This window comes from Heteronotia binoei, chromosome 16, assembly GCF_032191835.1.
Source record: "Heteronotia binoei isolate CCM8104 ecotype False Entrance Well chromosome 16, APGP_CSIRO_Hbin_v1, whole genome shotgun sequence".
Taxonomy (NCBI): domain Eukaryota; kingdom Metazoa; phylum Chordata; class Lepidosauria; order Squamata; family Gekkonidae; genus Heteronotia; species Heteronotia binoei.
In genome coordinates, this window is record NC_083238.1 from 44,600,392 (window position 1) to 44,625,044 (window position 24,653).

The 24,653-nt window shown below is 44.3% G+C and overlaps 1 protein-coding gene across 1 annotated transcript in view; it reads right to left on the reverse strand.

The window, feature by feature from the left end:
* Window positions 1-2,931: 2,931 nt before the first annotated feature.
* Window positions 2,932-24,653, reverse strand: part of ZDBF2 (zinc finger DBF-type containing 2) — a 36,373-nt gene continuing 14,651 nt past the window's right edge. The window contains exon 7 of the mRNA XM_060257124.1: window positions 2,932-5,720. Within this exon, the coding sequence (XP_060113107.1) occupies window positions 3,011-5,720 (2,710 nt within the window). The 3' untranslated portion in view covers window positions 2,932-3,010. The remainder of the gene's footprint in view (window positions 5,721-24,653) is intronic.

Genomic DNA, 24,653 nt, shown 5'->3' on the forward strand with positions numbered 1-24,653 from the left:
TAGTAGCTTATATTTCATGGACTATAAAGTTAAGAGAGATTCTGCATTTAAATATGTTTCCTAACAACGTATTCTATAGGACGGGGGGGGGGGGGGGGGGGCAATGGTAGCTCTCCAGATGTTTTTTGCCTACAACTCCCATTAGCCCCAGCCATTGGCCATGCTGGCTAGGGCTGATGGGAGCTGTAGGCAAAAAAAAAACATCTGGAGAGCTACCGTTGGCCACCCCTGCTATAGGACATTCTCTTGCAAATCCAGACTTAGTTAAAAGTAAACGGATGTCTAAACCCTAAACCAGATTTTCTTTGCTTTATTGGGTTTATTTGCAAATACTTCCACCATTTTGTTCTGGGATTTATCAGAACCGTGCTGAGATTTCTTACCTAATGACATTTAAATAAAAGTGTGCATAAATACAGCTTATTGCCAAAGTTGCACACACATTCCCTCCCCCCTTCTTGCATGGAGAATTATGGTTTAAAATTAAAATGCATACAAATGCAGTAACTGGGTAGCAGGGCTTTTTTGTAGCAGGAACTCCTTTGCATATTAGGCCACGCACCCCTGACGTAGCCAATCCTCCTGAACGGCCGGGGCTCCAGGCTCTGCACTGGCTGCCAATAATATACCGAGTCCGGTACAAGGTGCTGGTCATTACCTTTAAAGCCCTATATGGCCTAGGACCTGCCTACCTGAGGGACCGTCTCTCCCCACATGTTCCCCAGAGAGTACTGAGATCGGGAAGCCAAAATCTTTTCGTTGTCCCCGGGCCAAAGGAAGCCCGCCTGAAATCTACCAGGGACAGGGCTTTCTCTGTAATGGCCCCTGCCTGGTGGAACCAGCTGCCGGAAGAGGTGAGGGCCCTGCGGGACCTTGCTTAGTTCCGCAGGGCCTGTAAGACAACCCTCTTCCGGCTGGCCTATAACTAACTGGCATAGGAAATTGAGTGTAGTTCTATGAGATTTCTGCTATGTATTAATGTTTTTAACTGTGTAAAATGCTTAATTTTAACTGTGTAAAATGCATAATTTAATATTTTTATGTTAGATTTTACGTGTTGTGAGCCGCCCTGAGCCACCTTGGTGGGAAGGGCGGGATATAAATCATAAATAAACTAAACTAAACTAAAGCTTACAGGGCTCTTAGTACAGGGCCTACTGTAAACTCCAGGAGCATTGGCTACATCAGGGGGCGGGGCCTAATATGCAAAGGAGTTCTTGCTACAATAAAAGCCCTGCCGGGTAGTAACTGAAAATAAAACAAATTCCCATTAACCACATGCCTGCATTTGTATTTTATGGGTAACTGCAGTTAGTTTTCTATGCAAGGAGGAGAGCGGGGGAGAGCAAGACATGTACTGAAGCCCTACAAACTGGGTTAGTGGAGTTTTATGGCAGTAAAATTTGAACACACCTGTCTCTTCCTACCCAAATGACACAACATCCTGGATTGACAGCTCTCCACTAAGAAGCTGTAGATCAATTTTTGTCGCACGGAGAACATTAAGGATTAGGGGGGGAAACGGTTCTCTTTTCAGCACTGGCCTTAATTCTACAGTGATGGTATCCAGTGTGAAGTTAGCATGATTTTGGAGGAAATAATAATTCTGCAGACTTTGCACAAGGTCTTTAAAGCTACCTAAGATTCATGCTGCAATCTTAAACAGATTCACTAGAGATTAAATCGAGGTTGCCGGGTCTCCCACTTTGGAGGGAGACCTCCTGATTCTATCTGCTGTTCCCAGTGGGAGGAGAATCAGGGGAAAAGGGATGCGGGTGCCAGTGACCTGACGTCATTTCTGGCACAGCTGGAAGTGACATCATTGCACCACCGGCAACGGTGTAGCGTTGGGCCTAAACGTGATGAGCTTTGACCAAATGCTACCATGTCACCAGCCATGCAATGACATCACTTCTGGTTGAGCCAGAAGTGATGTAGTCTCATTCTTGGCAACGGGCAGTATGGTGAGAAGTGACCCCCCCCCACCCCCCACTGGTAAATCTCCTGTTGGTTGCCAGCCTCACATGCTGGCAACCCGAGATTAAATTCCACTGAACGCAGTGTTGTTGTTGTTGTTTTAGTGAACACGTTTAGAATTGCACTGTTCATCTGACTGTTTTTTTCAATACATTATATTGCTGGTCAAAAACTAGACAGATCTAATATATATATATATATATATATTATGTTCTTTAATTTCTATAGCAATTTATTTGGATTCCATAATCCCACTGCATAAACCCAGGGGTGGAATTCTAGTAGGAGCTCATTTGCATATTAGGCCATACCCCCATGACGTAGCCAATCCTCCAAAAGCTTACAAGGAGGGGTGTGTGGCCTAATATGCAAAGGCGCTCCTGCTAGAATTCCACCCCTGCATAAACCTAAAGGATTTATGCTCCTTCGGGGTGGGGGTGGGGGGAAAGCAATTAGTTTCTCCCTTCCCCGTCATATGAAGTCTTCATTATGCTCCCTGAAAATTGGCTCCAGAGGCATGTGGGGTCCTTCAAAGTAGGTTTTACACGGAAAGGACATGGAGGGCTAAAAATCTGGTGAGTCTCCTCCAACATGTGGAAATGCCTTCTCTCCAGCCAAGGCTCTCTTTGTACCCAAGCCACCGTGGGGTGAGCTTTTTTTTTGTAGGACCAGTTTGAAAACTGGAGTCTCCCATGCAAGGCAGCTATGATCTACTACTGTGACGTAATGCAAAACGCTTTAGTAGGGTGGAACAATACACAGCTCAAATTCAACATGTCACTGAGGTGACACACAAAAAGGCCAACCAAACAGGGCCTTTAAGTGCTTTCGACAGTTAACAGAACAAGTGCAACATGAAGAAATACAAACCATATGGGTTAGCTTATTGGGGGTTCTGAACTAGTTCTGTCTGCAGCTCTGGTGCACCAAAAGATTTATAAGCCCGCCCACATCTTTCTTCTTCAGCCTATCCCTGGATGAACGACATTTTAATTGGCCAGCTGTCTATTACTAGAACTGAGACGGAATCCAGTCATTTCACAGTGCAGTGGAGACCCGTGTCTCCATTCACCTCCCATTTTTTAATTTTCAAAGATGCCCTTGTAGCAGCTCTCCGCCTCTTTTCGGGAACGCCCATGATGGCCGTAGTGTTCAAAAATGTCCTTTTGGGCTTCCTCACCACCTTTAGCTTGTTCGTGTCAGGTTTTTCTTTCTTAAGGTGCTTACCTACAGTAGTTTTCTTTGTTTGGTGTCTGTTAATGGGCAAGGCGGAAGATTTCAAGGCAGAAGAAGAAATCTTTCTTCTCTCGCTTTGTTGGGTGCTAGTCCTGGATGGTTGCTTCCTGCTGCTTCTATGCCTGACAAAAACTGGTCCTAACGTTTTTTTGGAAAATCCCGGTTCTCTACTATTGCCTTTTCTTCTTTGCCATGCCGTCTTTGGGTTGCCTTTTTCCAAACAGTCGGCCACAAGCGACTTCAGAGGAGGGTTGACTTCCTTTCGATTCAACAAAGCTCGCGTAAAGTCATCTTCCCACTGCGATCGGCGAGGGGGCCGGGATGAAAGGACTAAGTGTTTGTAGGATTTCTCTGAGTTATTGCAGACCAAACACTCCGGTTTTTCTGTGGAAACGGAAGACATGTCTGTCCTGTGACCCGAATGCGTGTCATTCTCCTTCACTGGGTCCAAGCCGAAAGACGCAGATGAATTGTGGAAGTCGAGCGAATTGAACAACTTGGAGGGGACGCCTCCCTGCTGCATGTCGGCTTGTTTCTTCCTGTTCGCATCGAGGCTGAGACTCCTGAATAACTGCCGAACATGTGGAGGCTTCTTAGCCTTCTCCCCAGCTGTGTTTTTGGGAGGTGTTTTTAGGACTCGATTAGTCAATGGGTCATAATATTTAATAGAACACTGCTTGTACTTGTATCTCACAGATTCCTTACTATCTGTAGAATGATGACTTCTCCTCATTTGGGGGGCATCTACAGCTTTGCTCCTGAACGGCTTCATCTCTGGACAGGAAAGTACATAAACCACAGTTTGGGGCTGCAAAGGACTCATGATTTTGGTGTACGACTCGGGAAGCTTGAGCGCGCACAGCCTCGTTTTCATGTTTGGAGTCTTGTCGTTCTCTGACCAAACAAGGCCAGCTTTCTGACCTGGCGGGTTCTGCCCCTTCCTAACGATTTTCTGTTTCACGATTGGATAGTGCACCAAACTTGTCTGGGTGCCGTGGCTGACCTTGACTACTTGGCATCTTGAGGCAAGGCGCCAAGTTCTTTTCTGAGGCTTCTTCGTCTCTGGAACTGGCCGTGTTTCTGAAGTTACCAAGGAGTTGCTGAAGTCGGAGCCGGCAGTCAGCACCCCGTTAAATTCCGGCAGGCCTTGAGCTGTTTCGGCTTCTATTTTGTTTGCTGTGTTGGTGTCACTCCTCCTCCCGACTTTCTGCTTTTTCTTTCTCACTCCCCTCCTTGCACAGTTAGCCAGGGACTCAGAATCAAAGTGGCATCGGAAACGACCTTCCCGGAAATCCCGAACGAGGGCTTCGATTTTCAAGTCTTCTTCACGCATGATCTGGGACCATGTCTTTCCTACAAAGGAAGGAGGCACATGGGGGAGATCTGGAAGAACCGGCTCTTTGCTGGACACGCCCTCGTCCGCTTCTACAGCTTGCTGCACTGAGTTGCTTTGGAGGACACTACTGAGCTGGGTGCCGTAGCCCTCGTCCTGCAGATTTACCTGAGCCTCTTTAAGAAGCTCCAGATTCTTAACTGCTGACTTGAGTGGGGGTGCCCCAGACTGGACGGCTGCATCACAATCAAAGCTCATGTCTGAGCCATGCAGGCTGCTGCGATCCAGAAGAGACAGGATATTGATGCAGGAATTGCTCTCTTCGTCTTTGCGAGGCAGCTCTTTGGGGGCAGTTTCGTAGCAATATTTCAAAATGACCTCTTCGATGATTTCGTCGACCGAAGTTTCGTCCCTTTGGCTCACCTTGCGTTCTTTTTTCCCTGCTAGCTGAGGGGCAGCTCTGAAAACGAGAGAGCTGCTTTTACCCACAGGGTCGCGAGTGTCCCTGAGACAGACGTCGGAGATCCGAGTTTCATCCTGAGGTTGGGAGCCGTCTTGTTTCCAAAGAAGCTGACCTGAGATTAAAGAGTTGCCTTGGCTGTGGATGGGGCTCTCGTGCGAAACGGTTCTCGACTGGGCAGACCACAAAATGGGACTGGAGTTTGAGTGCAGGAATCCGTCCTGATTGCAAATGCCCTGCTTGGTTTGCTCATACGTGCTGCTTGAAACTAAATCTGGCATCGCTGAGCATCGAATATTTTTCGCAGTTACAGGAGGAGTGGGTGGGAAGTGGCCGGCGGGAAACAAATGGGACAAGAGGTTCACGGCTGCACATGGGGATTTATGGCTACTACCTTCAGTCCGAACACCTTCTGCCTGAAGAGGGGTTTTGGTACTACTGGGGATGCCTGTGGTGTGCTGTGAAGTTCCCAGACTGTGCTCTTGTCCCCTTTCTATCCTTGGAACGGATGCCGCTGGCATAGAAGTCTCTTTCGGTTCCTCCTGCAGTCGCTGGGAAATGAGGCAGCCGGACTCGGCGGTGAATCCGCTGTCAGTGCTGGGTTCCTCCCCCCTGCATGCTGTCCCCTCTTTCTCCAAGGCTTCCACTGAAAGAAGAGATTCGTCCCTGGGAACAAGCAAGGAGCTGGGCAGGGGCATGTCATCGTAAGTTGGTCTAGAGAAGGAGACAAAAATAAAAAACCTCTGGGTGAATGCTGCATTGCACACACACTTAATATCAGAAATGTGTAATTAAAGACCTAAAGCAGGGGTGTCAAATACGCGGCCCAGGGGCTGAATCAGGCCCCCAGATGGCTCCTATCAGGCCCCTGAGCAACTGGCTGTTATCTGCTTCCGTCTCCCTCTCTCTTGCTTCCTTCTACATCACAGCTTGCTTTGCAAGGCTTGCTCAATAACGCAGGAGCTACAAAACCTCTATTTTCTCCATCGGCTGAGGCTCCTCTCTTGGAGAGGAAGGGGGGAAGGTAGAGCTTGTTTTCCCAGGCTCTCTCAATCACACAGCAGAGCTACTGAGCCAAGCCTCTCTCCCTTCTATTGGCTGAGGCTCCTCCCTCCGCTGTTCCCTCAGGGAGGAAGGAAAGAGCCACAGCTTCCTTTGCCCAGTTCCCTGGATCCCATGGGAGAAATACAAAGAAAGCACCTTTAAGACCAACGCGTGCTAACATTTTAAGCATGTTTAAAGGTTTGTTTTTTTAATTTTTAATTTTAATTGTGTTTGTCTGTCCTTTATAAAGTTTATATCACTGCTAATAGTAAAGGTAGTTCCCTGTGCAAGCACCAATTGTTTCTGACTCTGGGGTGACATCACATCATGATGTTTTCACAGCAGACTTTTTTAATGGGTGGTTTGCCATTGCCTTCTATGCTTTCCCCCCAGCAAGCTGGGTACTCATTTTACCAACCTCAGAAGGATGAAAGGCTGAGTCAACCTCAAGCCGGCTACCTGAAACCAGCTTCCGCTGGTATCGAATTCAGGTCATGAGCAGAGCTTAGGACTGCAGTACTGCAGGTTTAACACTCTGCGCCAGAAAGCGTAGATGACTGGAGAAGGCAATGGCAAACCACCCCGAAAAAGTCTGCCGTGAAAACATCGTGAAAGCAACGTCACCCCAGGGTCGGAAATGACTGGTGCTTGCACAGGGGACCTTTCCTTTTCCCTTGCCATTGCCTTCCCCAGTCATCTACACTTTCCCCCCAGCAAGGTGGGTACTCATTTTACAGACTTCGGAAGGATGGAAGGCTGAGTCAACCTTGAGCCAGCTACCTGAACCCAGCTTCCACTGGCCTGGGCCAACAAGGTCTCATTTATGTCAGATCCAGCCCTCATAACAAATAAGTTCGACACCCCTGTCTAGTAGGGTCACTAAACAGAAAATAACAACAATGGTATTGTTATAATTTAAAAACAAAAACTAGGTCCAGCTGGACCACCGGCTCAGCTTATAATCGATTCCAGAACTCACAGGAGTAATGTCACGGGATATTAGAACTGCTCTGGTTCAACCCCATTAATGCAACCCTACGATGGCAGAGGGGGAGAGAAGGGAGGGAAGCGTTAAAATCCTGCTGCACAGTAGAGACTGCAGCAGTATTCCCAGAACTGTTTCAAGTGCCAAGAATCTCTACCATGGTGATTAACGCTCTTTCGAGCTACCAAAGCACTGGGGGGGAGGGGCGGGGAGGATCTTTGGGGACGGCACAAATAAAGGAAAGAACGCTGGCCTTTACCCTGACGGCTTTAGTTACAGCAAAGCGCTCTGTTGCATTTTGCTGCAGGAAAAGCTTTTTCATTTATATATTTTATTGAATTTTGAAAATATACAAGTTAATATCAATATTAATATTCATATACAATTAATTAATCTTATGGAATCAGGTTATAAACAAGCATAGATACCTACATACATACAATAAAATATCTAGTAAGAATTTTAAGTTATATAGATGTGTCTAGATATGTAAACCATTTTCTATCCAAGGAGAGAGATCAAGATGAAAACAAGATGAAAGTAAAGGCAATAATTCCTGCATCAAAATACAATCAATCAAATTGAACCCATATTATCATTAAACTATTAAGGAAGCATTGCGAAGAATTCTTAACTGCCTAAATAATTTTTATGCAAACTATTACAGATTATTCCAAAAATTACTATTGAGTAATTACTATTAGGTGCGATCCACGACTAGCACGGTAAAAGAAAAGGAAGGTAGAAAAAGAGAGAAATAAAAAGTACTAGTGAAAGGAAAAGAAACAAAAAGAAAAATGTTAAAAACTTATAAGTAGAGAAGATCAAGATATTCTGGTTTGTGTGGTTGAATATCATTTGCTGTAATGAACTCAATAAAAGGAAACCATTTCTCTGTGAATTTTGAGATATCATTGTCTGAGTTTGAATGTTGGATATGATCTGGTATTTTTTTCTAGTATGAGAATGTCCCAAACCTTGGATAACCAGCTGCAGATTGTTGGAACTTGAGGTGATTTTGCTGCAGGAAAAGCTGACGGTAACCATGCAGCTAACGGTTTTGCCTGCGCCCATCGCAGCGTACTCTCGTTCAGAAGAGACAAAGCATACCTGCCGGGCCCTTTCTAGTACATAAGAAAAGAGACAAACGATCTGGACAGATTTGTACACTGCCCCAAATTCAAAGAAAGCAAGGAGAGAAGAAATAAGCTGAATTTAGACGCATGCATATAAACCCATTATAGCTCGGAATCTTCGCATAACAGACCGCGGAAGGCATTAAACAAACAACCACAGGACTGTACCAAAGAGTGCAGTTTTATGCACAAGGGGTTAGATCTAGACAATTTCTGCTTTCCCCTTTCCCACTGCAGACACCCTCATGTCACTCCTCAGCCCCCCCCCCCCCAATCCTTCAGGAGCAGCATTTTGTGGAGTTCAGTGGCTAGCAGTAATTCCATTCCACCCCTGGAAAATTTAGTCTGGATCCAACTTCAGGTCTGAACACCAATCTCTATTTAATTGACCTTCCTATGAAAGAAATATGAATGTATATAATTCCTAAATTTTTTGAGATTAATTTTGGGAGCCAGTTTGGTGTAGTGGATAAGAGCGTGGACACTAATCTGGGAGAACCAGGTTTGATTCTCCACTCCTCCACATGATGCCAGCTGGGCAACCTTGGGCAAGCCACGGTTCTCTCGGAGCTGTTCTCTCAAGGGCAGTTCTCTCCAAGCTCTCTCAGGGTGTCTGTTGTGGGGAAAGGAAGGGAAGAAGATTCTAGACTCCAGGTGAAGGTCAGGGTATAAATCCAATCTTTTTCTTCTCCTCTTATCTGTCCTCCAATAAGACCTACCCCAAAAGACTCCTAAGCTCTGCAGCTCTTCATTCATCCCTGTGTACTGCAATACTTCATACCTATTCCCTGGATTTTTTTGTCAGCTAAATCCAAGCTTCCTCTTTTCCTCTAAGTCAATCCTGTAGAGAACTGGGTTTATTCTGGTTCCAAGGGTGGCACCTGAGCTGCTTACCTGGCCCTGTGTCTCCTCTCAGCTACCTCAGCACAAGGGGGGGCGTGGCATGCTCAGCTGAGAGGAAGACGTGTTTTGTTTGAGCTCCCGGTAGAATGCTAAAGGGAATTAAGTATTCCTTCTTCTGGTGATAAAAATAACAAAGCCTTGAAGACTTTAAAATAAGTCGGTGATAGTTGTGAAGTGGGAGTCTGGAAGTTGGCCATAGGCTAAAGTTAAAACTAATTGGTGCTGAGAGAAACGGCAATGGCGACCTCGGACTCAGAAGTTGAAAGTGAAGATAAGGTAATGAAACCAAAAGACTTTCAATTAGAAGTTAAGAGGGCTGTGGAAGCTGCCAAGAATAGCATTATTAAGGCAGTATCAAAGATTGTGGATGAAAAAATAACTAATTTAGCTGAGGCCGTTGAAGCCATGGCAGAGACTGTGAATAGTGCATGGGAAATGGCGCAGCTAAATGAGAAGAAAATTAACTTGTTGCAAAAACAGTCCAGACAGTTGGAAAAGCAAAATAAATACCTTAAAGATAAACTGATGGACTTGGAAAATCGGGCCAGAAGGTCAAATTTGCGGTTGAAAAATATTCCAGAAACGGAGGACATGGATAATGTGATTAAATGGATGGCTGAAATGCTCCCAGACTTAGGAATTTCAAGGGAAGATTTGGATCGTATTCATCGAGTTGGGAAGCAGACAGCTGAGTGGAGGTGGCCGAGAGATGTGATAATGTGTTTTGGAAAATATACATTAAAGGAGCAGGTGCTTAAAGGCATGAAGGCCTTGGATAGGCAAGATAAGTTACTGTATAATGATAAAAAAGTGTTGGCTTTTGAAGATTTATCACAGGAAACAATCAACAGGAAGAAAAAGTTAAGAGTGTTTACCAAGGTGCTGCAGGATAAAGGAATGAAATACAGCTGGAGAATGGCACCCTTTGCTCTGAAAATGGTGCATGAAGGAGTAGAGCTGTTTGCAGAAGATCAGAAGCAGATGGAGGAGCTATTTAAACGTGTGGGACTGCAGCTGCCTAAGGATTACAAGCATTCCCCTGACTGGGACTCAGAAGGGGAAAATAGTTTGGAAGAGCAAATGGGGAACACTCAGAAACAGAAGAAGAAGAAAAAGGAGGAAAAAAAGACTTGGGACTTCAGGGAAAGGACTAAGACTAAGAAATGATTGAGGGAAGATGGATTAAGGAAGAAGGAAAGAAGATAGAAGGACCGGAATAGCTCAACATGAACAGTTTTTTTGGTGTTTTTTTTTTAATTGCTGCTGTTGCTCTTTTTGAGTTTACAGTGTGGGAGAGATGTCTTTTTTCTCCCCCCCCCCCCCCCCAATATGGATGTTAGTGGTAGCTGGATGTCTGATGTGTTTAGTGGTAGGATTGGGAAGAAGATGTGTAGATGGTGGCTGATTGGGATGATGTTGGTATGTTTGGATGGTGTGATTGGGGTATGGATGGATAATTGGGACCTAAGGGGTGAATGGGTGGAGTATGAATGGAGTAAGAAGGTGAGTGAATGCATATTGGGTAGAATTCTTTATACAAGAAATATGCCACGAGCATTGGCATATTGCATTTTTCTTGGATGGGTAGAATTGGTAATGGAGGGTAGGTGGAGGGTAGATAAGCAACATCAGGTGGGGTTGGTTAAGGGTGATTGGGGTTTAGAATTCCAGGCTGGTAGAGAACAGAAGAGATATGGGGAAGAGCTATGGTTAGGTATAATATGATAAAAAATGTTAATGTTATATGTACAACTCTTAATGTTAGAGGGCTAGGAAATCCAGTGAAACGGGCAAGAGTTGGGAGATATATTCAAGAGTTAAAAGCAGATGTGCTGTTCTTGCAGGAGGTATATAATGGGGGGGAAAGAGAGATGAATTTCCCTGGATTTGGGAAAGGTAAGAAATTTATTGCTCCAGGCTCCTCAAAGAGCAGAGGGGTGGGAATAGTATTTAATTCTAAAATAGATTTTGTTGCAGATAAAGTAATGAGAGATAAGGATGGAAGGTTTATTTTTGTACAGGGTCATTTGGAGGGAGAGCCGGTGGCTTTAGCTTCTTTGTATCTCCCTAATGTGCATCAGTTGAATGTATTGTATAGATTTTTGCAGAAGTTTGAAAAATTTTCACCCTATACTAAAATAATAGGGGGGGATTTTAATATTAACTTGCAGGGGAAAGGTAATGTTAAAAAAAGGAAGGCGGAGAAATTTAAAAGAATGTGCGGGAAATTTGGTCTGCTAGAATCATGGATGGAAATGTTTCCTAATGATGATGTATATTCTTTTTACTCTGCCGTGCATGGAACTTACTCAAGATTAGATGGAATCTTAGTCTCTCAAGAAATGAGGAATTGGGTAAAAGATATGGAGATCGGGATGATTAAGATTACTGATCATGCCCCTGTTTCAGCCTTTTTGCAAATAGGTCATTGTAATAGATCGTATAATTGGAAGTTTAATCCATGGTTAGTGGCAGATGAAGAAAGTAAGTGTAACATTAAAAATGCAATGGAAAGATATTTTGAAGAGAATAGGAAATCAGATACTTCATTAACAATAGTATGGGAAGCAATGAAAGCCACTATTAGAGGTGTGTGTATACAGAATTTGGTGAGATTGAAGAAGGGTAAAGATAGGAAAATTAAAGAAGTAGAAGAAGAAGTTAGAGTATTGGAGGAGAAATTTAGGAAATCTAAGAAGAAGGAGGATAAAGAACAAGTAATTAGGAAAAGGGAAGAGTTGAATGTATTGGATGTTAATAGGACTACGTTAAAATTATGGTATAACAGACAGAAGTATTATGAGTTTGAAGGGAAAGGAGGAAGAATTTTAGCAAATAAAATTAAGAATTTTCAGGTTAGGAAAAATATTAAGGCAATCAGGAACGATATAGGGTTTTTGGAAACTGAACCTAAAATGATACTGGAGAATTTTATAGAATTCTATAACAAATTGTATGCAAACAAAGGGATTAAAAAGGAAGATATAGAAAAATTCTGTGAGGGGTTGGAATTTTTAGAATTAAGTGAAGATAGTAGGAAAGAATTAGATAAGGATATAACGGAAGAAGAAGTTAAGATGGCTATAGATTCTATGAATATGCAATCTGCACCCGGACTGGATGGTTTTAATGCGGTATTTTATAAGCATTTTAAGGATATATTGGTGCCTCATGTGACTGAATTGTTTCAAGGAATTTTGGATGGATCTCCTACACCGCCTACATGGTTGGAGTCGAGATTGGTGTTAATTCCGAAACCTGGGAAAGATCAGACTTTAAGGGATTCATATAGGCCAATTTCAATCACCAATATGGATTATCGAATATTTGCAAAGGTTATGGCAATGAGACTCAAAAAATGTATTGCACAATTGATAGGGAAAGAGCAATTTGGGTTTATGCCTCAAAAATATTTAGTAGAGGCAGTTAGGAAGGTGATGGGTATGGTTTATTTAGCTAAAAATAAGGATTTGCCGCTTACGCTTTTGGCGTTGGATATTTATAAGGCCTTTGATTCTGTGGATTGGACATACATGAAGACTATATTTCAAAAGTATAGGTTTGGGGAGAAATTTCAAAATATGATTGAGGCAATATATTCTAAATCTAAGGCGTTGATAGGAGTTGGTGGTTCAGTAGAGGGATATGTTCAGGTATTGAGTGGTACGAAGCAGGGATGCCCTTTATCCCCTATGTTATTTATTTTAGCATTGGAACCGTTAGTGAATAAATTAAAAAAGGATAAAAGAATTATAGGCTTTGAAGTTCCAGGGAAAGGGAAAATAGATGGGAATCTCTTAACAATGTATGCAGATGACATGATGGTGACAATTAAGGATGTGGAGCCCGCAGTGGCACCTTTAAAAAAGATACTACAGGAATTTGAGGAAGTGTCAGGGTTAAAAGTGAATTTTTCAAAATCTTCAATGATGTGTGTTAATGTAAAACCAGGGTTACAATTAGCAGCTTCAAAAATTTTGGGTATTCCCATAGCAAATAAAATGGTGAAATATTTAGGGGTTAATATTCCTAGGAATATTAAAAAAATATTTGAGTATAATTATAAAAAAATCTGGAGTGGAATTCAAGTTAAAATGAGAGACTGGAGGAAGAGGAAGGAGTCAATTAGTACAAGGAATGCCATGGTTAAAATGTTTCTAGTTCCTAGGTTGACTTATTTATTTTATGTATTGCCTTGGCATATACCAGAATACGTACTGAAGAGATGGCAAGGAGATATAGATAGATTTGTTTTTGCATCAAAGAAACCAAGGACAGCCAATAGGTATAGATATTATGGTATTAAAGATGGGGGATGGGGGATTCCCAATATAATTTATTATTATGATGCATATCAATTAAGGCACTTAATGATTTGGTTGGAGGGAGAGTTAGGAGAAGAGCTGAACGGGATAGAAAAGGAAAATTTAGAGGTAGTAGGAGGAAAGGAAAGTTTATTTGATAGAACGAAAAGGAGGAAGAAGATAGGTGATAAATTATCAACTTTTATAGGGCCCAGTAGGGTATGGGAGAAGTGGAAGATAGAACTCGCTCCGGAGATATCATCTATTATTAAAATGTGGTACTATGATAAATTTGCTCCATTAAGGGGATCACTGTCAAAGGAAGTAGGAGATAAACTGAAGAGGATTACGATTCAAGAATTGAAAGAGGTTTGGGGTACTGATGGGGTGAAGAAAGAGGAGTATAATATTTTGAATAATATTAATTGGTTGTTAAAAAGTCAAATCTCCTCATTGCTGAAGGAGGAAGAACTTAAAAATATTGGTAAAAGAATTAATACTCCCTTTGAAAAATTGGTGAAAGAGTATAGAGAAGATAAGTCAAAAATAGTTTCAAAATTGTATAAGATTTTATTAGGTACAGGGAAATCCCCGAGAGAATTTTTGAAGGAACATTGGGAAACAGATATTGGAGATAAAATTTTAGATGAAGATTGGGAGAGGATGTTTAGATTACCTCCCTTTGTTACAACATCTAGGTTAGTGCAGGAGCAGGGATTGAAGATGATACAGAAATGGTATTATACACCCATTAAGATGTATTATATTTCTAAATCAGGGAGTAAAAATTATTGGAGGAAATGTGGAGAAATTGGAACTTTCAGTCACATGTGGTGGGATTGTCCCTTAGTGAAAAAATTCTGGATGCAGGTTGGCATAGAGATGACAAAGATTATGGGATGGAAAATAAGTATATCCAAAGCAATGGCAATTATTAATTTGGATGGTGTGGGATTAAGATCAAAAGAGGATAGTAAATGGATTAATTTGATGTTAGTAGCAGCAAGACAAGTGATAGCAAGGAATTGGAAAGAAGCTGAGGAATTGACAATTAATCACTGGAGGGATAGAATGAATAGTATAATTATTTTGGAGTATTTAACGATGAAGATACGAAGAATGAATGGATTAAAGGTTAGGGAACAGGAGGAGGGATGGTTTAGGAAGATGGTGAGATATTTGGAAAAGTTTAAACAATTTAAGACGATTGGTTGGTTAATAAGAAAATGAATGGATAAGATGTTTAAATAGAGTGACGGAGTTGTATTTGGACGGAATGTTAATAGTTATAAATTTATGGATTATTATAATGTATCTATGGCCTGGGACTCTCACAGAGGTGGATTGGTGGTGGAATACATAACAATAAAAATTTTTATTAAAAAAAAAAAAAAAAAAAGCTACCTCAGCACAAGCCTGCTGCCCCCTGCTGACTGGAGGAGGAGCCTGTGCGCTGGGCTGGTACTCAATTGCCCCAGGATTTGTGGAAACAATGCGGAGTTCTAGCAGAGGAGCCTCAACTGCAGCCTTGAGAGCCAGTTTGGTGTAGTGGTTAAGTGCGTGGACTCTTGTCTGGGAGAACCGGATTTGATTCCCCACTCCTCCACTTGCACCTGCTGGAATGGCCTTGGGTCAGCCTTAGCTCTCCTGGGAGTTGTCCTTGAAAGGGCAGCTTCTGGGAGAGCTCTCTCAGCCCCACCCACCTCACAGGGTGTCTGTTGTGGGGGAGGAAGATAAAAGAGATTGTGAGCCGCTCTGAGACTCTGGTCGTTTTCGCACTCACCTTAATCAGCAGCGACGACCCTCTTCACCGCACAGGATCTGCGCAGATTTCGCACTAATTGCCGCGGAGCACCCAGAAGAGCCGGAAAGTCCCGGCGCTTTTGCGGCGCAAACGGAAACCGCCAAAAACCAGTTTCCGTTTGCGCCGCAAAAGCACCGGGACTTTCCGGCTCTTCTGGGTGCTCCGCGGCAATTAGTGCGAAATCCGCGCAGATCCTGCGCGGTGAAGAGGGTCGTCGCTGCTAATTAAGGTGAGTGCGAAAACGACCTCTGAGATTCACAGAGGAGGGCGGGATATAAATCCAATACCTTCTTTTTCTTCTTCTGAAGGTTTGTTTCTTTTATATCAACAACTTATTATTTTACTTGTAGCCAAACTGAACCCAATTCTGGAAAGGTAGCGTAAAAATCTCCTAAATAAAAGTAGGCCAGAATCCTGTAGAGAATCAGGTCTAGCATAGACAGCTTCAAGAGGGGATTGGATAAGCATATGGAGCAGAGGTCCATCAGTGGCTATTAGCCACAGCTTATTTGCGTGGCCATTAACATCCACCAGCTATGTGACGTCATCATGGAGGAGTGGAAGAGGACTCCAGTGGCAACCTGTGAAGCTTAAGTGAACTCTATGCCCAAGAGGGTTAAGGCAGTGCTGGAAAATAATGGTGGCCACACAAAATATTGATACTTTGGGCCCCATTTGGACATTATCACTTAGGGGTGTACTCACTTTTGTTGCCAGCAGTTTAGACATTAATGGCTGTGTGTTTTGTAATTTTGAGGGGACAGCACATTGTTATACACTGTTATACAAGCTGTAGACTCAGTACTTTACATTGTAACCAAGTGTCATTTCTTCAGTGTTGTCACATGAAAAGATATACTTAATTATTTACAAAATGTGAGGGGGTGTACTCACTTCTGTGATGTACTGTGTGTGTGTTTGTGTGTGTGTGTGTGTGTGTGTGTGTGTATATATATATATGGCAGCCCTGAAATGCTTCCAGAGTTAAACAGAAAGGTCTACAGAGGGCTCGTGACTGTGTGGGTGCATTAAGCGAGAGCCAGAACCTGCCTCCGTGCAGAGGATGGAACCTGCCTGGAATTCAACTCCCTCAGGGAAATGGCTTTAACTACTTTTGCTTTTAGTATTAATGGCCCTGCAGGGGTCTTGTTGTTTTTGACTCTTTGTTTTGCCGTCAAGTCACAGCTGACTTATGGCCACCCTGTAGGCTTCTCAAGGCAAGAGATCTTGGGAGGTGGTTTGTCCATTGCCTGCTTATTATTTTACTTATAGCCAAATAGAACTCAATTCTGGAAAGGTAGCATAAAAATCTCCTAAATAAAAATAGGCCAGAATCCTGTAGAGAACCAGGTCTAGCATAGACAGCTTCAAGAGGGGATTGGATAAGCATATGGAGCAGAGGTCCATCTGTGGCTGTTAGCCACAGCTTATCATTGGAATTCTCTGTCTGGGGCAGTGATGCTCTGTATTCTTGGTGCTTGGGAAGGGCAACAGTGGGAGGGCTTCTAGTGTCCTGGCCCCACTGATGGACCTCCTGATGGCACCTGGGTTTTTTGGCCACTGTCTGCCACAAGAGATTGGACTGGATGGGCCATTGGCCTGATACAACATGGCTTCTCTTATGCTCTTATGCTCCTGGGTAATGACCCTGGGTTCCCTTGGTGCTCTCCAATCTGGATACTGGCTGAGGCTGACCCTGCTTAGCTGCTTCTTCCCTCTCTCTCTCTTTGTATTTTTGTGTGTGTATGTGAGCCCGTGCCTGGAAGTCATGGCTGACTTCTGGCGACCCCTAGTGGGGCAGAGAGGCAAGGACATCCAGAGAGGTGGCTTGCTGCCTGCCTCTGCGTCCTGGCCCCAGTATTTCAAGGAGGTCTCCCACGGTCCCATCCAAACACTAAGCACAGTCAGCCCTGCTTAGCTTCTGAGCTCTGACCAGGTCGGGCTAGCCTGGGCTATCCAGGTCAGGGCCCGGAGGGCTTACTCCCAGAAAAAATAACGTTCTTAGGATTGCAGCTGCAGCCTCTCAATGGACCCAACGCATTGCAATCTCCGGGGGTGGAATTCTAGCAGGAGCACCTTTGCCACGAACCTGCCGGCGTGGTATAGTGGTGAAGGGCATAGGACTCTAAACTGGAGAATCAGGTTTGATTCCCTGCTCTTTCACATGAAGCCAGCCAGGTGACCTTGGGCCAGTCACAGTTCTCTCAGAACTCTCTCAGTCCCACCCACCTCACAAGGTACCAGTTGAGGGGAGAGGAAGGGCATATGATCATAAGCTGCTTTGAGCCTCCATAAGGCAGAGAAAAGCAAGGTATAAAAACCAACTCTTCTAGAAGCTGATAGGATACAGCAGGGGTGGAATTCCAGCAGGAGCTTCTTTGCATATTAGGCCATGCACCCCTAATGTAGCCAATCCTCTAAGAGCTTAAAAAAGAAGAGCCTTGTAAGCTCTTGGAGGATTGGCTACATCGGGGTGGCGTAATATACAAAGGAGCTCCTGCTAGAATTCCACCCCCAACGATCTCTCAAGCCTTTGAAAGCCGCAGAGAGAACAGAATGATCGGCCATTTATGAAATTCCAAAAATTGCATTGTGTGTTCCAGCTGGATTCTATAGCCTTAAGAACTGATGCACTGTCTTTTCAAAACGGAGGCCTTTGGTGGCATGAAACATCAGTCTCTGCAAACCTCCTCCCCCTACCATCAATACAGCATATAACATAAAAGGGTAATGTATAAAACACAAGTAAATAAAATGCTCTCTGCTAACTTTTATAAATAATATATCAGCTACCAGAGCAAAATACTATTTTTGTCTGTGCTCATTAAGAGTGACCTACTCCTCAGTTTGCGGCTGCCACATGTGAGGGATGTGATTATAGCTAACCCAGAATAGTCAGGTGTTTATTTCGCTCCGGGAGTTGGCGGTTCAAGAAGCGGCGATGGTGACCTCAGAGCTGAGGCCCAAATAAGATTTTGCTTTCGGGGCAGGCTTCAAAAGCCAGAAAACAGAACAAAAACGGATGAGTGAGAAACGTCCTTCACGTTGTCCCACTGCACAAGAATGGGACTCGTTTGGTTTGTTATCAGGTCTAAACTGGCCTCTAAAACCAGGCCTGCCAAACGCAGGCCGCCAACCACACACTGGCCCTGACCTAGACAGCCCAAGATGCTAAGCAGAGTCAACCTTGGCTAGTATTTTGATGGGAGATCACCAAGGAATACCAGGTTCATGAGCTGGAAGTAGGCAACGGCAAACCACCTTTGAGTGTCTCTTGCCCTGAAAACCCTAAAGGGGTCGATGCTGATATTGGTGATGACGTTGGATTAATAGCCCGCTCCACTCTCAGAGTTTCAGAGCGGTTAACAATCTCCTTGACCTTCCTCCCCCACAACAGACACCCTGTGAGGCGGATGGGGCTGAGAGAGCTCTCCCAGAAGCTGGTCTTTCAAAGATAGCTCTGTGAGAGCCAGGCTTTGAATTCAGCAAAAGCTCACAGAAGCGCAGCTCCTGAACCTTTCTGAGGGTTCCCCCTCCTCCTTGCCCATTGAATAGTAGGTGCAGCTATGTAACAAACCCTGGATGAGTTCCGCCACCTATTTTTCTACAAAACGACCCCTGGTGAGAGCTATGGCTGACCCAAGCCGATTCCAGTGGCTGCAAGTGGAGGAGTGGGGAACGAAACCCAGTTCTCCCAGATAAGATGACACTGGATTTATATTCCATCCGTCACTCAAGAGTCTCAGAGTGGTTCACAATCTCCTTGACCTTCCTACCCCACAACAAACACCCTGTGAGGTAGGTGGGGCTGAGAGAGCTCTTTCAGAAGCTGCCCTTTCAAGGACAACTCCTGAAATAGCTATGGCTAACCCAAGGCCATTCCAGCAGCTGCAAGTGGAGGAGTGGGGAATCAAACACAGTTCTCCCAGATAAGACGACGACACTGGATTTATATTCTGCCCTCCACTCAAGAGTCTCAGAGTAGTTCACAATCTCCTTGACCTTCCCACCCCACAACAAACACCCTGTGAGGTAGGTGGGGCTGAGAGAGCTCTTTCAGAAGCTGTCCTTTCAAGGACAACTCCTGAAATAGCTATAGCTAGCCCAAGGCCATTCCAGTAGCTGCAAGTGGAGGAGTCGGGAATCAAACCCAGTTTTCCCAGATAAGAGTCCACACGTTTAACCACTACACTGTAAGTTAGCTGTGATTTGACAGCAAAAACAACAACAAATCTATACACCATATCCTGTAAGTGGAAGAAGAGTTGGTTTTTATACCTCGCTTTTCTCTGACTTATGGAGGCTTGAAGCAATATGCCCTTCCTCTCCCCACAACTGGTACTTTGTGAGGTGGGTGGGACTGAGAGAGTAATGAGAGAACTGTGACTGGCCCGAGGCCACCCAGCAGGCTTCATGTGAAGGAGTGGGGAATCAAACCCAGTTCTCTAGTTTGGAGTCCACTGCTTTTCGCCACTACACCACTCTGGCAGGTACATGGCAAAGGTGGGGAAAACATGATGGCACAGACCTGGCAGTAGAGTTCTTGGACTAGGGTTGCAGTTTAGACCTCCAGTGAAGGAAAGATCACCATGGTAATGGGTGGCCCGATCCATGGCACAATCTTTGTCCAACTGTGAACATCTGTTGTGAGCATTAACCATTTCCAGCTCTGAAATACCATTACTTAACCATATCATTTCATTACATAATTGCAATCTAAATATGCAAAACCATGTTCAAAGTGCCTTGCTCTATGCCTTGCTCAAAGTAAAAGTAAAGGTAGTCCCTGTGCAAGCACCAGACGTTTCCAACTCTGGGGTGACGTTGCTTTCACAACGTTTTCATGGCAGACTTTTTACGGGGTGGTTTGCCATCGCCTTCCCCAGTCATCTACACTTTCCTCCCCGCAGCAAGCTGGGTACTCATTTTACCGATCTCAGAAGGATGGGAGGCTGAGTCAACCTCAGGTTGGCTACTTGAACCCAACTTCCGCTGGGATTGAACTCAGGTCGTGAGCAGAGCTTAGGACTGCAGTACTGCAGCACTGCAGCTTTACCACTCTGCACCACGGGGCTTTTGCTCACACAAAAATAATTCTCTGAATAACACAGAGGGTTTTTTCCCCCTTTGTGAAACAGCAAGCTGCAAGTAAAAACAACCAAACCCCACCCCCTCTTCTACAGAAGTAAAGCCTTTTGTGCTAGCAGAAGTGAACAACAGAATAAATAACATTAAAATTACATGTGTGTTGGAAACCCTTCTCTTGTTAATCCAGGACGCAAGACACACTAACCCTAACATTAACCCACATCAGAGCAGTGGTCCTGAACCCCAAACTGATTCCGATTAGCCAGGCACACAAAAGAACGCCTCCAGTTATATCTCCAACTCCGGTGCATCAGAATTATGGCTCTGGTTTCTTGTACGAGTGCAACAGGCATTGTGGAAACAGACTACGAGAGACGTCAGCTGCTTTGGGGCGAGCAGATTTTGCTTACCATATGTCATGATCCTGGGCCTAGTGAGGCCTGCAGGCCCCGAGAAACCTGCCTAGGAGTTACAAAAGAGCCAACATTTCCCAGGATCCCTTCTGTCCCTCTGATTGGGTGGCAAGGTTTTGGAGGGAAACTGGCCCAGGGAGGGGTGGGGCCTGGGAGGAGAACATAAAAAGGCCAATCCCAGGCAGGGGTTTTTCTTTCCCTGGAAGGCTGTGTTGGGAGCGGGGGGGGGGGGGGGCAGTCTGTAGCCTGGAGGGCTTGAAACAGGGGAAAGCTCCCTCATCCAAGGCAAGGGGTGAGTGTTGGTTAGTAGAGTAGGGACAGTTTAGTTAAATGCATCAGGGCTTTTGTTTATTTTCACCAACCTTTACTGTAGATATATTTCACTGTTTTGCCCACTTATTATTTGAACACTGTAAATAAACTGTTGTTATACTTCTTGGGTCCTCACATCTCCTTGGTCACAATTAGGAGCTATCTATTAATAAGGAAAATACAGGGGTGGTTGAGTGCTCTGGGCCCTCCATACAGACCCTCACCAGAGTGGTGGCAGCCAGTAGAAGGCCCTGCTAGGCCTGGCTGTGTGACAACATACAATTTACATCATAAGTTTCATACTCGATTTGTTGGTTATAGTGAATGAAATTAACCCTGTGAAAGAAATTAGCTAGCCTGATCTTGTCAGATCTCAGAGATTAAGCAGGGTTGGGTTGGTCAGTATTGGGATGGGAGATGGCCAAGGAAGTCCCGGGTCGTGAAGTAGAGGCTGCCAATGGCAAATTTCTCTCTGACCGTCTCTTGCCTTGAAAACCCTACAACGGGAGTGTCGAAGTCATGTGCTATGAGGGCCGGATCTGACATAAATGAGACCTTGTTGGGCCGGACCATGGGTATCATAAAATCGCAGAAACATAACCTTTATAAAGGACACAGACAAAGACAATTAAAGATTTAAAAATAAAATAAAATAAAACATGCTTAAAACATTATCACTTGCTGGTCTTAAAGGTGCTTTCTTTGTATCTCTCCCACGCAATCCAGGGAACTGAGCAAAGGAAGCTCTGGCTCTTTCCTTCCTTCCCCAGGGGATCAGGAGGGGGAAGAGCCTCAGCCAATGGAGGAAATAGAGGTTTTGCTCTGTAGCTCCTGTGCAATTGAGCAAGCCTAGCAGAGCAAGCTGTGATGCAGAAGGAAGCAAGAGAGAGGGAGAAGGAAGCAGATGACAGCCAGTTGCTCAGGGGCCTGATAGGAGCCCTCTGAGGGCCTGATTTGGCTCCTGGGCTGCATGTTTGACACCCCTGCCCTACAAGGTCACCATAAGTCAGATGTGACTTGATGGCAATTTCCACCACTACTGGTAAATGAAATCACATAACCAAAGACTCTGCAGTAAAGCAAGGTGGATTCAAAATATATTGTTTCCCGTTCATCATTTAAAACCCCCAAACGTAGAACCAGACAGAGCGTTTACATCATCTAGAAGGGTACATATAATTTAGAGATAATCTGATTTCAACCCTGCAAATTTTAGAAAACAGTACAACGTGATTTATTAAACAATTTTTTTAAAAATTATTACTCTGTGTCAGACAGCAGTATGTTAGGAATGTTAGCTAGAAGCCCACGCAATGCATCATGAAGTTTCCATAAACCAGAGGTTCATCTGTGCCACGGCCTCCTGAGTTCTCAAGGCTAGGCTTTTTATTTTCAGGCTTTATTAACTCTAACAGGCAAGCCATCAAAACAGTAATGGCCGTCAAGCTGGATTTATCTTCCCTGCTCCCATGTTCATTTTTTATTCACAGACTGAAGCGGAAGTTTTCCTCCTTTCCCTTCCCCACTCCCAGCTAATTTCCCAGTGTGAAATGAGTAACAGCAAATCAGCAAAAAGGAGCAACTGCTGTAGAAAGTTTGAGGGGCCTGGATAAACACTTCTGCCAGTTCCAGGGGAGTAACTTCCGTCAGAACATCACTGGCAAACACGTATGGTTTAAACACTTGTCCCCCCACCCCTGAAATTTTTTGCATACACAAGAAATACCACTCTTTTTTATGTGCTACGCCCAAACATTTTGTTTTACCCAGGGTTTCATTAAGGGTGACTGTGTCATTTTAATACTCTGCTTTTAGCCTGAGAACTGTGCAAGGTTCATTTGAAACTGCTTGATGTTTCATAGTTGTTGTTTTTTTAAATTACATTTTATTTTGTAATTGCAATTCAACCCTAGTCCAACAGTTTAACCACTACACCGGGGTGGTCACACTTGCTTAATGTAAGAGCCACAGGAAGGAAGGAAGGAAGGAAGGAAGGAAGGAAGGAAGGAAGGAAGGAAGGAAGGAAGGAAGGAAGGAAGGAAGGAAGGAAGGAAGGAAGGAAGGAAGGAAGGAAGGAAGGAAGGAAGGAAAATAGATGGGGAAGGGGGAGGGAGGGAAAAATGGGGGGGGGGACCATTTTAACTTTTAAATGCATTCTCCAAGCCACCAGGTGGCTTCCCTTGGAGAAGTGATTTAAAGAGATAAATGCCTTCTCCTAGCTGGTCATTGGGGCAGTGGGGGCTTCGAGAGCCACACAATATGTGTGAAAGAGCCACATGTGGCTCCTGAGCCACAGTTTGGCCACCCCTGCACTACAGCATACTGGCTCTCTAGCTGGACCAAGACAGAGAAGTTACATAATATAGAAAAACATGTCAGAAATAAGCATGTCAGAAATAAGCAGAGGGTCTTCCTTCATATCAAAAAGTAGCTTTTAACTCAGCAAGTGACAGGGAACCAGCTACTGATTTACTATTAAGAGATTATGGGTAAACAGATATGGAGCTGCCTTATATTGAAACATGAAGCTGCCTTCTACTGAATTGGTCCATCAGGGTCAGTATTGTCTGCTCAGACCAGCAGCAGCTCTCCAGGGACTTGGGCAGAAGTCTTTCCCATCACCCGCTACCTGGTCGTTTTAACTGGAGATACCAGGAATTGAACCTGGGACCTCCTGCAAGCCAAGCAGAGGCTCTTCCATCGAGCCATGCCCCCTTGATTTAACATGACTTGCACAGAGACTTATTTCATTTTGAAAATTAGAAAAGGGCAGCTCCTGTGAGAGCCCTCTCAGTCCCACCCACCTCACACAGGGTGTCTGTTGTGGGGGAAGAAGATAGAGGAGATTGTGAGCCACTCTGAGTCTCTTATTCAGAGAGAAGGGCGGTGTATAAATCTGCAATTCTTCTTCTCAAGTTGTGTGCTACTGGCATTAAAGCTGTGAGCTCCTGCACCAATTATTGTGCTCTGGGGTCATCCTTCCTGAACGAAGACAAAAATGTGTGAGCTGGAGGCTAAAAATCTGTGAGCTAGCACACACTAACTCAGCTTAGAGGGAACACTGGTGTGTGTGTGAATTTTCATGGATTCCACACACACACACAGAGCTGACCTCCAACTGCCCCCTCCTCCTGGTTCTCCATCCCCAGGAACAGCACGTTTGGTGATAATCTGAGCCTGCAGTGGGAAGGAGGAGGAGTCAGAAAGTTATGCTGCGGTGACAGAAATCCTCCCATTAGCAGAAGTGTTCACTGGGATCCAAGCCAGTAATTGATTTTTTTTTTAAATCTGATTTTAAGAACCTGATTTTTTAAAAACCTGGTTTTGATCCACCCTGGTAACAAGTGCAAAAAATATTAACTCAATCCCCCCGTCATATGCAGTCTTTCTCTTTGAAACCTGAGTCTCAAAGTGTATTCCAAGTAAACTTTCCCTCTCCAGATACAGTTCTAAGTGGTGTCAATTATCTGAAGTTGTGCCAAAGCCGTGCCAATTAGCTGAAACTGTACCAACTGCTTGAATTGTGGTCTCAGGCTGTGCCAACCTTCTGAACTATGGTTCTTTGTTTTAATCTCTATGTTTTATATTTATGAGACAGTTTAATTTTGTTGATATGCTTTATTTATTGTTATTGTAATGCTCTCAATGCTGTAAGCCG